Raw genomic sequence first — 21,973 nt, 5'->3', positions numbered from 1 at the left:
ATATGTACAAAATTACTGATTCTCATGGTGTCATGGCATCCAGACAAGACTATGCTTTAATTTTGCACTAACTAAACCAGCACAAAATTATCATTGATTGAAAACACATTTTAAGGAATACTTTAAAAAAAAATAAAAAAAAATAAAATATATATATATATATATATATATATTTACAAAAACATATATTACAGTATAAACAAATAATATTATGTCTCATTGATATCCCATAACCCTACTATCTGAACCATGTCATAGGATAGCTTGATCCCACTTATTGCTTTACTCCTTGGGAATCCTGTTGACCTGAGGAACACATTCCATTACACCATTACACAAAATCAGTTGGATCCCAGAAATTATAAAAGTTTTAAATAAGAAATTATCATTGACTGTAAAAAAAAAAAAAAAAAGACTGACTGAGGCTTCTGAGTTTTGTTGCAGAAAAGCTTGTGAGGTCTCCAGTACTGGGAAGCTAATGTATTCATGATGTATGCAGCCGCCTGCTCAAGCTTCCTTCCAAACAAAGCAAACTCAGTCAATCAGAGAGTGTTTAAGATGCCTTGTTGTTAGAATTCTGTGCAGTGTTCTCGTACTGTCAGCTTTCCTCACGGCTCGGCATGAAGGTTTGTCTTCGTGGGACATCTCTAGGTTATCAAGACACTATGATTCCAGACAGGACTTGTCAAAGATGGGCCAGATATAAGAGGGGATAACTTGATTTGATTTCTGGCGTATGTCATGTCAGTTTGCCATCGTCTGCTCCCTGAAGCATTTCACCAGCAGTCTTTTTCCAAGACGCACTGTCTTATTAGAGCTGCTTGCGCTTCCTAAGTCCTTCCACTGTAAATAGAGAACCGTTTTATCAACAGTAACAGATCAAGGAGATTAGATGATTTTAGAAAATGTGCATGATTCATAAATATACTGTATCACACTGGCACACTATCTGTCCCCTAATCATCCGGAACCTCCAAATGTTCTGGAACCACAATATTGGATTTTGGTCTCTCATACAGTATAAGAACTACTTATATTTAACCATACATGGTGCTCATTATATTGTGTAATAAGGTGTTCATCAAATCATTTATTTTTAGAATTTTCTGCTTTCCACAATCCTATGCACTGGAGAACTTTCTAAAATTTTGGAGACCAATAATGATGGTTCATGAATATCATGGCAGAACTATTTTAACATTTACAAAGTAGTAAGGGAAAGGAGCATAGGGAGAAATTTAAAGTTTTTCTACCAAAAGTTTGTTTTAAGAAGCCAGCAACTATTGTATGCTTTTTACCTCAATCAGGGACTGATATTACTGAAGCATCTAGTTAGATTGCCCTCTAGAGGTAACCACTGGTAGCACAAATTTTCACAATGTTATGGAGAAATAACTATTCTCTGCACTAAATGATAGAGCACTATATTCCATAGGAAAACTTTCCAAATAATTTATGTTGTGTTTCTTAAAGAATGATTCTAATGGGAATACACAATAAGAGCAATGAGTAATTAGAAAATAACCTATTGCTTAAATCAGGCTTATGTACTAAATGTATTTTAACCCCTTCATGAGCAGTCAATTTTCTGTTTTTGTGTTTTTTTCTCCCCTTCTTCCAAAAGACATACGTTTCTTATTTTTCCATCCATCGTATTTGGGCTTTCTTTTTACGGGACATATTGTACTTTTCAATTATACCATTCATTTTATTATGCAATGCAGTAGAAAGCGGGAAAAAAATTCCAAGTGCATTAAAATTTTCGAAAAAACCTGCAATGTCACAAAACTTGTTTTCATTTTTTTTATTCACCATGTTCACTATACATTAAAACTGACCTGGCAATATGGCAGTTTTTTTGTTTATTTATATGGTGGAAAAAAAAATCTGAATTTTTTAACAAAAAACATAAATTTTGCTTGTGTCACCATTTTCTGAGAGCCATAACAATTTCAATTTTCAGGATATGGGGCTGTGAGATGTTTTTTTATGCGCCTTGATCTGATGTTTTTACTGTTATCATTTTGGGCTAGATGCTATGTTTTGATCACTTCTTATGGCATTTCTTGAAATGTTCTGACTGCCAAAAAATGCAATACTGGCATTTTGCATTTTTTTCTTTTCATTATGCCATTTAACATTCAGATTAATTTATTTTATATTTTGATATATGAGACTTCTATGAATGCAGCAGTAGCAAATATATGTATTTTTTTAATTGCTTTCTTTTTAATGAGGCAAAAGGGGGTGATTTAAACTTTGATTTTTTTTTATTTTTTTCCATATTTATATAAAACATTTTTTCCCCTTCCCCTTGTTAGTTTTCTTAGGGGACTTGAACTTACGATCATCTGATCACTTGTGAAACATAGTAGTGCATAAGCACAGCTACGTATGGAAAAAATGTATTCCTATGAACCATCGAAGACGCACGATCACATAAGGGGTGCGCTTAACCCCTTAACGACCTTGGACGTACTGAGTACGTCATGGTGACATGGTGCTAAACGACCCATGACGTACTCAGTACGTCCTGGCGAAATCGCGGTCCCGGAGCCCCGGGGAGTGAAATTTATTTACTTAAACGGTGGATTCGGGAAGGAGGGGACCTCTGCCTGACGTCAGGAGGGGTGGTGCCTCCTCCCCGAACCTACAGAGGCTGTGATTGGCTGACAAACGCCGCTCAGCCAACTACAGCCACTGTAATGTTCCAGCCATTGAAAATGGCTGGAACATTGAAATCCAGCCCTGATCAGTGCTGCTGTAGCACTGGCCATTGGCTGAAGCTGGGTGATCGATGCTTCACCCGCCCCCAGCTCTGATTGGAGAGACCGGTCTTGTGACCGCTCTCTCCAATCAATGTGGATCTGCGGCCTGTGATCGTCCCTAGAAGCCGAGGAGAGCGGTAAGTTGTTGTCCCCGCCGCCTGCCCCTGTCCCCGATCGCCCCGCCGCTGCTCCCGCTTCACCGCTGTCCCCGCCGCTGCTCCCGCTTCACCGCCGCTGTCTCCGATCGCCCCGCCGCTGCTCCCGCTTCACCGCCGCTGTCTCCGATCGCCCCGCCGCTGCTGCCGCTTCACCGCTGTCCCCGCCGCCATGCTCTTGATGCACCGCTGTCCCCGCCGCCATGCTCCCGCTGCACCGCTGTCCCCGCCGCCGCTCCCGATCCACCGCCGTCCCCGCCGCCATGCTCCCGCTGCACCGCTGTCTCCGCCGCCATGCTCCCGCTCCACCGCTGTCCCCGCCGCCGCTCCTGATCCACCGCCGTCCCTGCCGCCATGCTCCCGCTGTCTCCGCCGCCATGCTCCCGCTGCACCGCTGTCCCCGCCGCCGCTCCCGATCCACCGCCGTCCCCGCCGCCATGCTTCCGCTGCACCGCTGTCTCCGCTGCCATGCTCCCGCTGCACCGCTGTCCCCGCCGCCGCTCCCGATCCACCGCCGTCCCCGCCGCCATGCTCCCGCTGCACCGCTGTCTCCGCCGCCATGCTCCCGCTCCACCGCTGTCCCCGCCGCCGCTCCCGATCCACCGCCGTCCCCGCCGCCATGCTCCCGCTGCACCGCTGTCTCCGCCGCCATGCTCCCGCTGCACCGCTGTCCCCGCCGCCGCTCCCGATCCACCGCCGTCCCCGCCGCCATGCTCCCGCTGCACCGCTGTCTCCGCCGCCGCTCCCGATCCACCGCCGTCCCCGCCGCCATGCTCCCGCTGCACCGCTGTCTCCGCCGTCGCTCCCGATCCACCGCCGTCCCCGCCGCCATGCTCCCGCTGCACCGCTGTCTCCGCCGCCATGCTCCCGCTCCACCGCTGTCCCCGCCGCCACTCCCGATCCACCGCCGTCCCCGTCGCCATGCTGCCGCTCCACCGCTGTCCCCGCCGCCGCTCCCGATCCACCGCCGTCCCCGCCGCCATGCTCGCCACTGTCCCCGCCGCCGTCGCACCCACCTTTTTCAGCCGCTGCTGCCCCCGATCGGCGGCGGCCGCCGCCGCCTCCGTCATCGGCTGCCCCTTCTCCATTGCCACACCACCTATCCCTCCATGTGCTGCAAGCCACCCTCCCCCACGTGGGGGGAGGGTGGCTGGCTTGCAGCACATGTGGGGGGAGGGTGGCTGGCTTGCAGCACATGTGGGGGGAGGGTGGCTGGCTTGCAGCACATGTGCTGCAAGCCACCCTCCCCCTACATGTGCTGCAAGCCAGCCACCCTCCCCCTACATGTGCTGCAAGCCCCCCTCCCTCCCCCTACATGTGCTGCAAGCCCCCCTCCCTCCCCCTACATGTGCTGCAAGCCCCCCTCCCTCCCCCTACATGTGCTGCAAGCCCCCCTCCCTCCCCCTACATGTGCTGCAAGCCCCCCTCCCTTCCCCTACATGTGTCATCTCTCTCTCGCATCAGACTCTGCCCCCCTCCCCGATCTGCTGCCTGCTCTCTCCCATTTTCCATCTACTGCCCCCTCTCACCCTCCTCGATCTGTTGCCTCCTTCATCTGCTGCCTCTTCTGTCTGCTGTGATCCTGCTGCCTAGATCCATCCTGTAAGGTAGGTATCCCCATCTCGCCTTCCCCCCCCATCCTCTGCCGCTTCTCCATCCGCTGCGCCATTTCCCATCCATCCGCTGCGCCATTTCCCATTCATCCGCTGCGCCATTTCCCATCATCCATCCGCTGCGCCCTTTCCCATCCTCTGCCGCTCCTCCACCCGCTGCGCCCTTTCCCATCTTCCATCCGCTGCGCCCTTTCTCATCTGCCGCCCCGCCCTCTCGCATCGCATTATCCAGCGCAGTTGCTCGCTTCCAGACTGCAGTGGATGATGCGATGCGAGACTCGTGCATTGCTCTCACGTTTGGCACTGGTCTTAGTGGCAGGCGCCCTTTTTTTTTTTTTTTTACTGATGTCTGTATTTTTTATTTCGCCAAACTAATTTTTTTTGTATGGGGGGGTCTAGTTTCCAAAATGGGATCACATGTGGGGGAGCTCCATTGTTTAGGCACCTCAGGGGGGTCTCCAAATGAAACATGGCGTCTGCTAATAATTCCAATCAATTTTACTGTGAAATGGCGCTCCTTCTCTTCTGAGCCCCGCCGTACGCCCAAACAATTGATTTCCACCACATATGAGGTATCGTCGTACTCAAGAGAAATTGCACAATACATTTTATGGTGCATTTTTTCCTGATACCCTTGTGGAAAAAAAAGCTACCTGTTTGAAAAAACAATTTTGTGGTAAAACAAAGAATAAAATATTTTCACGGCTGAACATTACAAACGTTTGTGAAGCCTCCAGGGGTTCAAAGTGCTCACTAAACAGCTAGATAAATTCCATGAGGGGTCTAGTTTCCAAAATGGGGTCAATTGTGGGGGAGCTCCATTGTTTAGGCACTTCAGGGAGGGTCTCCAAATGAAACATGGCGTCCGCTAATAATTCCAACCAATTTTGCTGTGAAATGGCGCTCCTTCTCTTCTGAGCCCCGCCGTACGCCCAAACAATTGATTTCCACCACATATGAGGTATCGTCGTACTCAGGAGAAATTGCACAATACATTTTATGGTGCATTTTTTCCTGATACCCTTGTGGAAAAAAAAGCTACCTGTTTGAAAAAACAATTTTGTGGTAAAAAAAAGAATAAAATATTTTCACGGCTGAACATTACAAACGTTTGTGAAGCCTCCAGGGGTTCAAAGTGCTCACTAAACAGCTAGATAAATTCCATGAGGGGTCTAGTTTCCAAAATGGGGTCAATTGTGGGGGAGCTCCATTGTTTAGGCACTTCAGGGGGGTCTCCAAATGAAACATGGCGTCCGCTAATAATTCCAACCAATTTTGCTGTGAAATGGCGCTCCTTGCATTCCGAGTCCTGCCGTGCGCCCAAACATTTGATTTCCACCACATATGGGGTATCTGCGTACTCAGGAGAAAATGCACCATAAATTTTATGGTGCATTTTTTCCTGATACCCTTGTGATAAAAAAAGCTACCTGGTTGAAGCAACAGTTTTGTGGTAAAAAAAATTTTTTTTCTTTTCACGGCTCAACGTTATAAACTTCTGTGAAGCCCCCAGGGGTTCAAAGTGCACATCAAACATCTAGAAAAAATATTTGAGGGCTCTAGTTTCCAAAATGGGGTCATTTGTGGGGGAGCTCCATTGTTTAGGCACCTCAGGGGGTCTTCAAACCCGACATGGCGTCCGCTAATGAGTGCAGCTAATTTTGCACTCAAAAATTCAAATGGCGCTCCTTGCCTTCCGAGTCCTGCTGTGTGCCCAAACATTTGATTACCACCACATATGGGGTATCTGCGTACTCAGGAGAAAATGCACGATACATTTTATGATGCATTTTTCCTGATACCCTTGTGAAAATACTAATTTTTATGGCTAAAGTAACATTTTTGTGTTAAAAAAGTAAAATTTTCATTTTTTCGTCTACATTGCTTTGGTTGCTGTGAAGCTCCTAAAGGGTTAATAAACTTCTTGGATGTGGTTTTGAGCAGAGTGAGGGGTGCAGATTTTAGAATTGGGTCACTTTTGGGTATTTTCTGTCGCCTAGGTTTCTCAAATCACTCCAAATATGATGTGGTACCTAAACAATTTTTTTTTGTAAATTTTGTTGGAAAAATGAGAAATTGGTGATGAACTTTGAACCCTTCTAACTTCCTAACGGAAATTTTTTTTTTTTCAAAAATTGCGCTGGTGTAAAGTAGACATGTGGTAAATGTTATTTAGTAACTTTTTTGTGTGACATATCTCTCAGATTTATGGGCATAAAATTTCAAATTTTGAAAATTGCAAAATTTTCAAAATTTTCGCTAAATTTCCGAAATTTTCACAAATAAACGCAAAACATATCGGCCTAAATTTACCACTGACATGAAGTACAATATGTCACGAAAAAACAATCTCAGAATCGCCAGGATCCGTTGAAGTGTTCCAGAGTTATAACCTGTCAAATTGACACTGGTCAAAATTGCAAAAAATGGCCGGGTCTTTAAGGTGAAAACAGGCTGGGGGCTGAAGGGGTTAAGGGCAAATAAAATGACACACTCCACTGCCAGGGAGTGCTAAATGCTGCTGTTAGAGATTGATAACAGCATTTAACATTTTAACATGTGCTTGTGGAGCTTTGCTTCACCAGTGGATATTACAGGCAGATGATGGCTGAATAATTCAGCCTTCATCTGCTGGGAAAAATGTGAGTTTGTTGTGCGAGCCCGCATTAAAGGCAGAGACATGAAGAATGACAGCTAAAAGTCATGTTTCTTGAAGAGATTAAAACATTTTTGTCAATGGACATTTTATTTATATCACAATATGTATTTAGAAGAAAAAAAATAGAAATCTTACACTTTTCACACTGACTACTGGCATTAATTTAGATAATTTCTGTTGTATCATTATCCTTACAGGCATTCGTATGTCATCCAATTTTCATGCACACATCTCAAAGGAAACAAAAAAAATCTATAAAAAAAATTGATAGAAAATAGAAAGATACTAGATAGATATCCTGCAAATATATAATGTCACAAGCATCCTACATATTATAAACTTGTACCCTTTAGTGCCTTTTATGTGGCACTAATGGGTTTGTAACCTGGTTTAACCTATTAAATAAATAAATAATTAAACATTTTTACATGGGCTCCAACTACTTTTGATAGCCAACAAAGGTAATGCAGACAGCTGTGGGCTGATATTATAAGGCAGGAAAGGGTCATGGTAAACCTTATAAATACTTAATTTAAAAAAACACTTTACACCACATACATGTATACATTATACATATGCACATATACAAAGATTATTAAAAATAATCTTCATGGGATGCTTTTCTTTAAATAGCCGGCATCTGTCTCTAATAGTTGTTAACCATTTAGATGCGCCTGTCAATCTTTTCTGAGGCTAAGTTATATGCTAAGCATCAAAGAATTTTCACTATATGCTGCTCTACCATGGTATTACTATGGTAAAGAAGCCCCGTATAGCTCATTCTATGGAAAAAGAAAATATTATGGGTATCGGAATTTGGTGTCACAAATAGAGATGAGTAGAGATGAGTAAACCTGAGGTTTGGTGTTCATACCAAACACAGACTTTACAAAAAAAACATAGTTCTTGTTCGAAGTTTGGGTGCTTTACATATGCAAACCACTGCTAGCATCGCCGTGCTCGGGTACAGTCACTGCTCAGCCCAGTTCAAGTCACTTGCAGTGTTTGAAGGGCTCTCACTGGGGGGAACAACAGCTTGCTTGAATTGATGTAGTGTGCAAACAAAAAAAAGGGATACACCTAGCCCACCCATTCCCGGAAGTGATGTGTTTGACTGTATGGCTAGGTGTATGTGGGCGAAGACCCAAACTGCTCAATTAGTGACTTCCATTAGGGTTCAGGTAAAATTGGGGTCCCAAACCAAACTTTATCTAAAGTCCTGTTAAACCCACTAAACCCTACTTCCACTGATCTGCTCATCTCTAGTATTAACCCAAGGAAGTTTAGCTTGGTAGGTTCAGCCGAACTTTAGATAAAGGTCGCTTTGGAACCCGGACTTGACCTAAACCCCAATGGAAGTCACTAATACTCATTGTATTGCACTCTATTTAACCCCCTTGAATTATATTTATAAACCAAAAAATTTGGCAAAAATCAAAGCATTCTGATACTTTCGCGTTTTAATCTAGTGGTATTATAATAGATGTATGACTTATATTGTTTTTAGCAACTAAAATCTGATAAACCTGATAACTGATAAAATATTTTTTTTTTCCTGAGCTGTTTTTATTGTTTGATTCTAGAGTATTTATTCTATTTTCTGTTAATGATTATGGAACAGCTATTTTATCTCAGCTGCTAAAAGCATATAGAGATTTACTTTACTGTAAAAATCAATATAAAAAAAGAAGACATCTATTAAAATAATAATTTTAGAAACAGATGACAGAAGCAGTATTAATGACATATGTTTCAATCTGCCCCTTTAGGCATGGAATACAATAGTTGAGTGGAATTAAATATGGATGACATTCATATTAGCATATGTAAAATATTTCAAAACTTGAGAGGATTAACATTATTTAAAATATGTGCTATGAGTGGGTTAATGTAATATCCTTTCTGCACAGAAGACCTGCTATCTGCCAGTCTGTTGAAGGACATTGCATGGAGTACTTAGACAATGAGGAATTACAGACTATGGTGCTTAGTTAAATAACAAGATTATATACCATTTTAAACTTCTTAAGTTCTTAAAATGTATTAGAACTTAAACAAATCCTCATTACTAAAAGTCTAAGGAAAGATATTTTCTGCCACTGCATGACCAGACATTGAGAATGCTTAAGCAGGAGAGTGCATCTGCATTCAATTCTCTAAGTCGTCTTTAATTAGAACAGGTCTCCTGTCATTCTATCACTGTGTTAGGTCATTGACAGCTGGTAAAGGACAAAAAATATCTGCTGGTGGACAAAACCAGTTCCGAAGTAATACCTATCTTAAGATTTATCTATCTATCTATCAATGCAATAACGAGCAAAAGGGTAACAACAATGTTTTCAACATTTGCCTTTTAGTCTCATATCTCGCCATCCACTACAGCTTCAAATGTGAGACTACCTTCATTTTATAGAAAATTATCTTGACTATCTCACACACAAATTTCACTTTCAACCATTTATGATGTGATTAGCTTTGCAGATTCTTGTCATATCATTACATTGTTACTGTTTTGTTGATAAATATGCAAGATGTAATTTTTATTATTTTGTTAATATTGTGTAAATCTACCTTTGGCTTTCAACACTGCCTGATTCCTTCTGGGCATGCTCTCAATCATATTTAAGCATGTCTGTACCAAAAGCTGATCCCATGTAGAGAAGAGCGAACCTGTTTAATAAAGTTTCGCCAACTTTGAATTTATTACAAGCTTTTGCCTGTCTGGTTCAGGCTCAATAAAACGAGCGCTTTCTCCACAAGTTGGTGATGTTTGGTTTTGTTTGATAACTGATCACGTTTTCTAAAAATGCTTTTCTAATAACATTTTATGTTTTTGGATAGGATTGTGGTGCTTTATGATGGACGGGGGGGATGTAGTTGATGAGTGGAGGGGGTGGGGACTCGGTCGGGAAAAGCCAAGGCGCGCAGCTTTTGTTTTTCTCAACCTTATTTGTGGATGTTCCTGCAGCCAATCATGGCGCAGCACACATCTACAAGGTTCAGACACAAGGGCTTATCTCTCTGCCTGTAAAATAAGGACATGCGGCGTCAGCACCATTTTGTGAATGTTAAACATTATTAAAGATGCTGCCGCCACTGGTGCTGCTAGACAGTTAGCTTAGTTAGGGGTTTAATGATAGGTTATTGAAATAGAAAGGAAAGCGGTAGTGTAGAATGGAGACGTGCAGTGTAGGGAAAGGTGTGTGCCACAAATCGGCATTTCATGATAGAAAAAGGGATTGCTACTTGTGAGTACCTGCTAAAGAGTTGCCAGTGAAGGATCTAAATAGGTATTGCTACTTATTACTGCCTGCTCCAAATTAGCCAGTGAAACACATTTCTAGGTGGTGTTAGTTAGTAGTGCCTGCTGTAAATTTGCCAGTGAAGTGGCTAAATAGGTCTTGGCACTTTTGAGTGCCTACTCCCTATTACACAGTTAACCAAGTTTCTAGGTATTCCTACTTATTACTGCCTACTCCAAATTACGCATTGAACCACATTTCTAGATATTGTTAGTAGTGCCTGTTCTAAATTTGCTAGTGAACTAGCTAAATAGGCCTTCACACTTTTGAGTACCTGCCCGAAATTACACAGTGAACCAAATTTATAGGTATTGCTACTTATTACTGCCTGCTCAAAATTATGCAATGAAACACACTTCTAGATATTGTTAGTTAGTAGTGCCTGCTGTAAATTGCTAGTGAACTAGCTAAATAGATCTTGGCACTTTCGAGTGCCTGCCACAAATTATGCAGTAAACCAAATTTCTAGCTATTGCTACTTATTACTGCCTGCTCCAAATGATGCATTTAACAACATTTCTAGGTATAGTTAGTAGTACCTGCTGTCAATTTTCTAGTGAGCTAGCTAAATAGGTCTTGGCACTGTACAGTAGTGATGGGTAGTTCGTGAGTGAGTAGTTCAAAATGAACTACTCCTCAGAGTGAACTAGTTCATCTAGTTCACCATCCTGACAGAGATTAGTTCATTATGAACTAAACAGAAAGTGGGAGGAGATAGAGATCCTCTACAGCTCCAGGAGGCTCCTGCTCTCACACTGGCTCTTTATAGCCCCTGATGCTGGAAAAGGAGGTAGTAAAACACTAAACCACACATCAAATACAAATAGTAATAGTAAAAACTGAAATTGCAGAGTAGACAAGACACTGCTCATATGTGTGTATGAGAGAGCGTGTTTCTGTGTGTGTTTCTGGGCTTAGTGAGATGCATCAGACTGAACTAGGCTGCTCTGATTCATTCTCAATACATTTAGTTCAGCAGCTCATATAGTTCATTTAGTTCACAGGTCACATGATGCATTTCCTGTCAGCTCCTCCAGAGAGATACTGAACTAAATGAACTAATCTTTTGAACTAAACAGCAGTGTGAGGAGACAGAGAGTGATTCCTCTACAGCTGCAGGAGGCTCCTGCTCTCACACTGGCTCTTTATAGCTCCTGATGTTGGAAAAGAAGGTAGTAAAACACTAGACCACACATCAAATACAAATATAATAGTAATAATAATATTAATAAAAACTGAAATTGCACAGTAGACAGACACAGCTCATATGTGTGTATGAGAGACAGTGTTTCTGTGTGTTTCATGCCCCTCACCTGTCTGTGTGATAAGATCAGCCACTTGTATAGGATCAGCCTCCTGTAGAGGATCACCCTCCTGTAGCCTAGATCAGTCTTGCTAAAATCTTTACCACTGGCTCATGTTGTGTTCTGAAAATGGTGGCTGCTGAACTGCTCCTCAGCTCCCTCATCCACATTCATTATGAGTCAGTACTCTACACTACCACAGGGGGCGCTGCTGGGCTCCCTCATACACATTCATTATGAGTCAGTACTCTACACTACCACAGGGGGCGCTGCTGGGCTCCATCATACACATTCATTATGGGTCAGTACTCTACACTACCACAGGGGGCGCTGCTGGGCTCAGTGAGATGCATCAGACTGAACTAGACTGTCCTGAGTCATTCTCAATACAACATTTAGTTCAGCAGCTCATATAGTTCATTTAGTTCACAGGTCACATGATGCATTTCCTGTCAGCTCCTCCAGAGAGATACTGAACTAAATGAACTAAATGAGCTAATCTTTTGAACTAATCTTTTCAGTGAACTAGTTCATGGTGAACTAATCACCAAAATGAACTAGATTTCCCATCACTACTGTACAGTGTCTGCTCCAAATTACACAGTGAATCACATTTCTAGTTATTGGTACTTTTTAGTTCCTTCAGAATATTGCCATTTCAGTCAAGAAATAAATAATTTATCTTTTGTCAGGTATCTGACAAGTGTGGCTGTAGGGTTGTGAAACATCTGTTTGAAAGGAGAAGGGTACATCAAACATAAGAGGTAAATCACGACAAAATTGTGGTGGAAAGGCGAATAGGCTGTTTGCTCAAGGTGTACGTAAGGGACATTCTAATGTTAGTCAAAATTCATCCCAAGAGAAATGAGAACAGCTTCCATTACTAGACAGACTACTCCACTAGATTTCTTTCTTAGCCACATATTGTTTCAACTTCGAAATGAGGGTGACAAACAGCATGTGCTAGAGTGGATGACAAGTGCTGCTTCAAGTGGTCTCTCCTCTTCTTCCTGCACTTTAACATCATACACAGTTCATTTCTCAGAGGTACCAGCCCAATTACAATTTTTCCTCCTGCATCACAAATCTCCAACCAGTTAACTGACTGAGGGAAACCACACATGGGTGAGTCTCCAGAGCTGTCATGGGCATCAGAGGTCTGCTCCAAAGATTCCTAGACTCAAGAGGAGTAAAGCATCTACATTGATGCCCAAAATATTTGTCAGTTGGATCCTGGCGTTAACCCACGGTGGTGGAGGTGATGATGAGACTCAGATACCTAAGGCACATGCATGTTTTCCTGTGATGTCAGGTCAGGAAAAGGAGGAGAGGGACAACATAGAGGATGACGATGAAGTTGTAGTTTCCACTGAACCTGGAGCCAGCGACAACCTTGTGTGATAACAGTGCAAACCTGGTGGTGTCAGTATGCCTGGGTGACATCACACATGTGCATTGCATGGCTCACGTCCTCAACTTGGTTGTACAGAAATTTCTGGGCCACTATTGTGGTCTGAATGAGCTAATGCAGAAGGCTCAGTTGCTGTGTGCTCACTATTGAAAATGATAACAGAGAAAGGTAGAGTGGGGTGGTAGTGCTGCGCCAAAAATAACTAATGAAATTCAGATTAACGTGTCTTTATTTATGGCATAGGTCTACACATTTCAGGAGCTCTGCTCCCTTCCTCAGGACCGACAAGCATAAAAGAAACATCAATGATGTTTCTTTTATGCTTGTCGGTCCTGAGGAAGGGAGCAGAGCTCCTGAAACGCGTAGACCTATGCCATAAATAAAGACACGTTAATCTGAATTTCATTAGTGATTTTTGGCGCAGCACTACCACCCCTCTCTACCTTTCTCTGTTATCTGCTTTCGGGGGGCTGCAGCCGTGATCACATTTTTATATGTGAGTAAAGGAGTTGTGACTTGCACAACTTCATCTGGTGAGTAGTACTCTCCCCCCCTCACCCCACATCTTTGGGGTAATACCCTATCTGCGCTTCTTTTTCAACAGCTCTATACACTATTTAAAATGGAAATTCCAGGCCACATCCTGTGTGTTGCTTGGAACATACCTCCCTTCTGTGCAATGACACTATGGGGAAATTGGGAGGGAAATTGATGCCACTGTCCTGCTGTCTGCCTGAAATGTTTTTAAATCTCAAGACTCCAAGATGGGTCTCCAAGTTGTGTCTTGCCTGCACTGGCAGAAGTGTGGGAGCAAGAGGCCTAATCCTGTCACTCATCCCTTTTGATTTTGAAAATATAAATGTCAGGCCACATTCTGTCTGTTGCATGGACCATACTTCCTTGCTTTGCAAAGTCACTATGGGGAAATGGTGGGGGGAAGCAATTGATTAGATTTGAAAACCAAAGACTCCAATATGGGTCTCCAAGTTGTGTCCTGTCTGTAGTACCAGGGTTCTGGGAGTAAGAGGCTTAGGCCTGTCTATCATCTTGCTATCTCTGGAAAAGTAGAAATGTTGGTTCAGGCCTTCTTACAGGGAAGCTCCCACGCATCCATGTGGCGACGTTCCACTATTTTTAGTCTGTGCCAATTGATCCAATTTTCCTGTTGTCTGACCATAATTTTTGGAAATGTGGAGACTCCAAGTAGGGTGTTATGCTCACCATGCGAGCAGAGATTTTAGCCAACCCACTGGGCCACAGCACACAGAAAACCCACAGGGCTTAACTACAAGCCTACAACTGGTTTTCTCCAGAGCCCCTGATGGTGAGGGTGTTACGCTGCAGGTGTGAGTCTGGGTATCACTCGGGAATACTGATGCTGCGATGGCTGGCTCCAGTGGTATGGGAATGACATTCTCTTGGATAGAATACAGCAGAAGCCATTGTCGAGGTTCCGTCTGGTATGGATGGATAGATGCATATGTGGACTCACAGAATGGAGAAGATGAAAAAATATTGTCCTCCATCTTCTTCCCACCTGTACTATGACTCCCTGTTGTGAAAGAATCGGATCAGACTAAGATGACACTCTGTTCAAACTCATATGATTACCGTAATTGATCCAATTCTCGTGCATGAGAGAATCAACATTCATGTGACCCCTTACTAACTCTCATATTCTTGTTTAGACTTAGGTGTTTATGGAATTGTGGCACCTGGAGCAGAGCCATTCTGTTCTTTTTTTACTTTGCGTCATCCTGACCTTATGAATGATAACTACCCCTTTTCTTAGTCTTACTTTTAACCTTACATATCACCATATAGTAGATTTTCACAACTGAGTTTTAGTAGCTGTTCATTCTGTGAATTAAATGAAGCAGAACTACTCTTTTTGTTGATTAACTTTTCTGGAAAATGAAGTTTGTAGAGAAAGTACTTGGGGAATATTTGGAGCGTCTGATAAAGAGTGAAATCTGTGAATTAAAAAAAAAATATGGCGCATGAAAATACCTAACACATGATAAATCTAAATTGAGAACTATTCTTTCATATACAAAAACATGTTATGAATTGCTGATGGAATCTTAAGGGAACCAAGTTCTTCCCTACTTAATAAAGAACTAGATACCTGGATTGCAGCAGTTTTCCCTCTGAGCTTAGTTTCACCAACTGGTATAGAGAACACTGTACACAAAATTAACATTCACTCCTTGTCACGGCTCTGCTAATCAGAGCTGTTAGTGTATGTCTATAGCTGGCTGATAGACAGGGGACATGCATTTGTTTCACTTAATTGTAGGTTTCGGATGGATGAGTCGATCTAAAATGAGTTTCACCTGAATGTGTGGAGCTGGTCATGCAGAGCAAACTATAATCAGGGCGATATTTTTTGCTATCACACAGGATAAATTGCGTATGGAAAGTAGGCAGCTACTGCTTCAGGGTTTACATCACTTTGCTGCCATTTTCTACAAGTTGTGTTTGTAAGCCACAGTTAATAGTAACATATGGGCACTGGCAGACACAGACAAATAAGGCCCTCGTGCCTAATCGGACCGAGAAAACAGACGCAGCATCCTGCGAGTGCAATGCGAGCTTGTTTCACTCGCACCTATTCAAGTCTAGCTTTTTTGATGCTGAAAGCAGGCTTTTTTGCGTTTTTGATATTATATTAAGGGCATGATACGTCCCTTTACACACACACACAGTCCGAAAATTAAATTAATTAAAATCAATAAATTAACGTAATTTTATACATAAATATTAGAACATAGTTATCATTTTAATAAAATTAACTCTTTTGTATATGATTTTAATCATGATATTTGTAATCATTTTTTTCTTTTTTTTCATAGTGTTTGAATGTTAAAACTTTATTTAGTAGTGTATTTTTATTCAAAACGCATCTGACAAGGAAAAAGCATGTAAATCGCTGTAAAAACGCGGCCAAAACGCGGTAAAAACACAAACGTATTTTTTGCGTTTTTGTGGTCAAAGCCAAATTTGACAAAGACAATTTCTGCCAGAGGATGCATTTTGAAATGCAGCCAACTTAACGCAAAGTGCGCACATAGCCTAACACTGGTTGCAACATGCAATGCGTAAGTATGCATTGCTTACCTTAAAATCGCATTCCACTCGGACCAATATTACTCTATGGGGTGCTCTTATGAGCGATTGTTTTCTCAGCCCTAATCGGACTGAGAAAATGGTCGCAGGATGCTGCGGGTGGAATGCGATCCTTTGCCACTCGCAACCCATACAAATCTATATAGTGAGAGAAACATCACATTGCTCTCCCATTACACCAGTGTAACACGAGAGCAGTGTGATTCTTACATCAGCTGGCAACGAAGGAGATAGGGAGACAATTCTCTCCCTCCCCTCTGTAGTGCTGACCCTCCCCTCTGCAGTGCCAGCCCTCCCCTCCGCACTGCTGGCCCTCCCCTCTGCAACTGTGGTCTGACCACATGATCAGACCACAGTCGCATGACAATCGCATGTCACTCGGTTCCTGTGGTGCTGCCAGCGGGAGCTGAGAGTCATGCGAGAACTCGCAGTAATCCCTGTGTGGCCTCAGCCTTACAGGGTATGAGGCACCATTCTTATATTAGTGCACAATTCATCCTATTCTCAAAATGGCTGTTAATGGAAAGGTGTATAAATTATAATTTAAAATTTGCCAATTGGTTCCCTCCTATGGAAAAACTGCACATGGGAAAGGTGGTTTTCAATCAGATGAAGGAGTATGGACAAGTCTGGTCACAAGCTCCTCCACCACCAGCTACTTTGTGGACCTATAAAGAAAGCTGCCATAACAAGAGCAGGAGGAAAAGTTGTAATACTTATACATTAGTAAGTGCCAGAAAAACCATGTCCTCAACACATCTGTTACAATGAAGAGACCAACCCTTTTAACACTAATAATACAGATCATAGTTCTTATAATGGTAATGGTAATTTAACATTCCACAATATAACCGCTAATTTGTGAATCTGACAACATTTCTTTGTTTCTTTCAGTTAAAATCCCTACAAGAAGGACATACATTGATCCGGACACATGTGAAGATCCCATGCAAGCTGTTCATTTGTTTGCAAAAGAATTAGATAACTCCAGTATAAAAATAGAAAGAATACTTGGTACAGGTACGTGTAATTAATGTTGTTATTAGGCTTATCTCCTGTTATTCTGCAGTTAATGCTGAAAGCTGTCATGGATATTCATTTTTTCAATATGTTTTCAATATGACTACAAAATAGAACTGTTAACGCCTTCACAACCTTTGATATACTTTTACGTCAAAGGACTTGTATCTCTCTATGATGCGGGCTCACACGTGGAGCCCACATCTCTCCCTGCACAAGTCAGCTGATTTACTAAGCCATTATTAGAGATGAGCGAACCTCTAGAGGCTCGAGTTCGATTCGGTTTGTCAAACGGAGGCCGTGTTCGAGTTCGGTTCGGTGAGCCGGTCGACGAACCTCTCGAACCCCATTGAAACCAATGGAAGGCAATCACAAACATATAAAAACACATTATAAATGTACACACACAGTTAATAAACATTGCCTTAACACTTACCTGTCCCCGCGATACGTCCTGAACTCTGTCTCCCGCTGCTTTTCCTTCTGATAATCACTGCGTCCTCCCGGTAACCAGCACCAGCATAGGACCTATCGTGACGTCAAAATAGCCATGTGACCAGTCACGTGTCTATTATCTCATTGGCTGCAGACTGGTCACATGGCTTTGACGTCATGCTAGGACCTGTCAGTACATCTCTCCAGTACGCGGTGATCGTTTGTGTATCTCTGTGTACCGGCGACATGCTCTGGCACACGATCGACTCCCCATTCTGCTTTCCCATTCCGTTATTAACCGGCTGCCACAGCTGGTCAATAACGGAGATCACCGCTTACAGCCAGCAGCACTGATCACTCACGGAGTGAAAAGCCTGCACGTGGAGCAACAGTGTCTTCTTCCCATGCAGCGCTGCTGATGTAGCAGAGCTGCATGGGTTAAAGGAGAAAGAAGACAGAAGACCATGGATCGTGGAGGGATAAGAGGGAGTAATAAACATGGAGTCTCTAAATGTGTCTGTGTATTTATTTCTATTAAAGTTTTTTTTCTCTGTGTGGTGACTTTTTTAACCCTTTATAGGAGATTCTTAATGACTGGGCCAAACTTGCCTGACATTAAGAATCTCTGACAATACTAGCTAATAAAACAAAGCTAGTATTAACTCATAATTACCCAGCAAGCCACCCGGTTCCAGGGTTGCTGGAAGATTTGGATACAGCGCCAGATGATGGCGCTTCTATGAAAGCGCCATTTTCTGGGGCGGCTGCGGATTTCAATTCGCAGCAGAGGGGCCCAGAAAGCTCGGGCTAACCTGTGCTGCGGATTCCAATCCCCAGCTGCCTAGTTGTACCTGGCTGGACACAAAAATGGGGCAAAGCCTACGTCATTTGTTTATTAATTATTTCATGAAATTTGTGAAATAATTAAAAAAACGGGCTTCCCTATATTTTTGGTTCCCAGCCAGGTACAAATAGGCAGCTGGGGGTTGGAGGCAGCCCGTAGGTAACTGCTGTACCTGCCTAGCATACAAAAATATGGAGAAGCCCACGTCATTTTTTTGGTGAGCAAAAAACTCCTGCATACAGTCCTGGATGGAGAAGAGTTTTTCCAGCAATTGTCTCTGACAGACTAAGAGCAGGTCGACCATGTTATGGACTTTTTAATATGTCTTAAATAAAGAATACTGGATTTTAAGAAAAATTTTGCGTGGACCAATTGCTGGAAAAAACTCTTCTCCTTGTACTACCAGGATTTGCCGACCTTCCTTCCTTGCAATATCCACTGCATTTGGGTCTCCTACTAAGCAGGTGAGCTGGACACAACCTTTTTGGATGTCAGTCCTGGATGGAGTATGCTGAGCCTTGTAGGTCTGCAGCTGCTGTCTGCTCTCCTCCATACAGACAGACAGCAGCTGCAGAACTACAAGGCTCAGCATACTCCATCCAGGACTGTATGCAGGAGTTTTTTGCCCCCCCAAAAAATTATGTGGGCTTCGCCATGTTTTTGTATGCTAGCCAGATACAGCAGGAAGCTACGGGCTGCCCCCAACCCCCATCTGCCTATTTGTACCTGTCTGGGAACCAAAAATATAGGGAAACCCCTTTTTTATTAATTATTTTATGAATTTCATGAAATAATTAAAAAACAAATGACGTGGGCTTTGCCCAATTTTTGTGTCAGGGTGCCCAAGTTTTCTGGGCACCCATGCAGCGAATTGCAGTCTGCAGCCGCCCCAGAAAATGGTGCTTTCATAGAAGAGTCATCTTCTGGCATTGTATCCAACTCTTCCAGCTGCCCTGAAGCCGGGTGGCTCGATGGGTAATAATGGGGTTAGGGCTAGCTGTATATTATCAACTTGCCCTAAGCCCGAAATTCATGGTGTCACGCCAATATCAGACATGGCCACCATGGATTTCTAGTACCGATAAAAAGAACCACACACAGAAAAAATATTTTTATTATAAATAAAACACAATACAATTAGTGACTCCATCTTTATTGAAATAAAGAACCCCCCTCCGCAGTAAACCTGGGTCAAGGGTCCCGCACTGTCCAATCCGGATCCAATATAATCTGATCGGTTTACTGGAAGGCAAAGCGATCAGATGATGTGTCAGGTTCAAGGGCCTGAATCACATGACACAGCAGCTGATTGTATAAACGACTTTTATACAATCAGCTGATGCATCAGGGCAAAAACAAAAAGCAAACTACACGTTTCAGTGCAGACCCCTGTCCGACAGCATCAGCTGGTAGTTTAGCCGGCCAGGCGGTAAAAAGCCGGCCTCGCCGCTTGACTTAGAGTTTCAGCTGATGCCGTCGGGTGACCGCATCAGCTGATCATCGCCAGGTCTGAGAAAGAGAGAGAGAAAGAAGAGAGAGAAAGAAAGAGAGAGAAAGAAGAGAGAGACAGAGAAAGAGAGAAAGAAGAGAGAGAGAAAGAGAGAAAGAAGAAAGAGAGAAAAAGAAGAGAGAGAGAAAGAAGAGAGAGAAAGAGAGAAAAAAGAGAGAGAAAGAGAGAAAGAAGAGAGAGAAGAGAAAGAAGAGAAAGAAGAGAAAGAAAGGAGAGAGAAAGGAGAGAGAGAGAAAGGAGAGAGAGAGAGAAAAAAGAGAAAGAAGAGAGAGAAAAAGAGAGAAAGAAGAGAAAGAGAGAAAAGGAAGAGAGAGAGAGAGAAAGAAAGAATGAAGAGAGAGAGAAAGAAAAAGAGAGAAAGAGAGAGAGGAGAAAGAGGAGAAAGGAGAAAGAAGAGAAAGAAAGGAGAGAGAGAGAAAGGAGAGAAATAAAGGAGAGAGAGAAAGGAGAGAAAAAGAGAGAAAGAAAGGAGAGAGAGAGAGCTCACAGCTGATGTCCGGCTCCTCATCTCAGTGCATAATTAAATTATAATTATAAATATATTATAAATATAATTAAAATTAAAAAAAAACAAAAAAAACCCATTCTTTACCGAGACTAGTACTCATAACCTCATGCTTCTTAAGCGAGCGCTCTATCCACTAGTCTACTGCTTCTAATCATAAAGATAGGCGGATTTTGTAATCTTGACTTCTGCATTGCTGAATTCTCTGCTGACCACGCAATTCACTTCATTGCTACGTGGAACTGATAAGTGCACTTGTGTTCTGTAGCAGAGCTGACAGTGTCATGTGGATTACGTCAGACCTGGAGGGGTATTTGTGGGTTACTAAAGGGGTGAAAGAGGGTTTTTTTTTGTCTTTTATTCCAAATAAAGTATTTTTCGTTGTGTGTGTTTATTTACTTTCACTTTAGGTTTAATCATGGAAGGTATCATGGGGAGACGCCTGGCATGATTAAACTCATTATTACCCCAATTGCCACTGGGCAATTCGGGATGAGCTGGGTAGAGTCAACCGGGACAGTCGCATCTAATGGATGCGGCTATTCTGGCCGGCTGCTGGGTGATATTGTTAGGGTGGTGGGCTCCCGATAACGTGGTGCTCTCCATCCTGACAATACCAGCCTCCAGCCATGCGGCTTTATCCTGGCTGGTATCAAATATGGGGGGAATCGCATTTTTTTTTTTTTTATTATTATTTATTTATTTATTTATTTTACTGCACGATATAGACCTGCCCGCCGGCGGCTGTGATTGGTTGCAGTGACAAAGCTGTCACTCAGCTTTGGGACGTGTCTGACTGCAACCAATCATGGGCGCCGGTGCGTGGGGAAAACACGGAATAACTAATTGACTAATGAACTGGTTAGCCAATTTCTAAAGAGGAAAAGACACAGCAGATTTGTAACAGCGTGCAGCGAGGTGCCCGTGATCGGTGAGTAGGAAAGGGAGAGGGATTGTGCTGGGGATGCAAGACACATGCCGATAGCAACATGTGCACATAGCCTTACTGTGAAAAGCCACGTTTATGCTGATCGAACCGTTCTCGAACGTAACTCGAACTGTCGAGCTTTTAGCAAAAAGCTCGAGTTCGAGTTCGATCTCGAGCACCCCCCAAAATCACTGAAACATGAAATTGGCGAACCTCGAACCTCGAACATCGCTCATCTCTAGCCATTATGCGCATCTAACAGCTGTAGGAGGATAAGAGATCTGCCAATGGCTGGTAAATATTTAATACCACTGTCACTCTCTCTGTCAATCTCTCTCTCTCTCTCTCTCCTCCCTCTCCCTCCTCCCTATCCCTCTCCCTCCTCCCTCT

The 21,973-nt window shown here is 43.0% G+C and overlaps 1 protein-coding gene across 1 annotated transcript in view; it reads left to right on the top strand.

The window, feature by feature from the left end:
• The window catches only part of EPHA10 (EPH receptor A10), a 1,151,424-nt gene that overhangs the window by 1,001,060 nt on the left and 128,391 nt on the right, over positions 1-21,973 (top strand). The window contains exon 10 of the mRNA XM_075336054.1: positions 17,236-17,361. Coding sequence (XP_075192169.1) covers positions 17,236-17,361 — 126 coding nt within the window. The remainder of the gene's footprint in view (positions 1-17,235; positions 17,362-21,973) is intronic.

This window comes from Anomaloglossus baeobatrachus, chromosome 2 (genome assembly GCF_048569485.1).
Source record: "Anomaloglossus baeobatrachus isolate aAnoBae1 chromosome 2, aAnoBae1.hap1, whole genome shotgun sequence".
In the NCBI taxonomy this organism is placed as follows: Eukaryota; Metazoa; Chordata; class Amphibia; order Anura; family Aromobatidae; genus Anomaloglossus; species Anomaloglossus baeobatrachus.
This window is presented reverse-complemented; position numbering and strand designations above follow the sequence as displayed.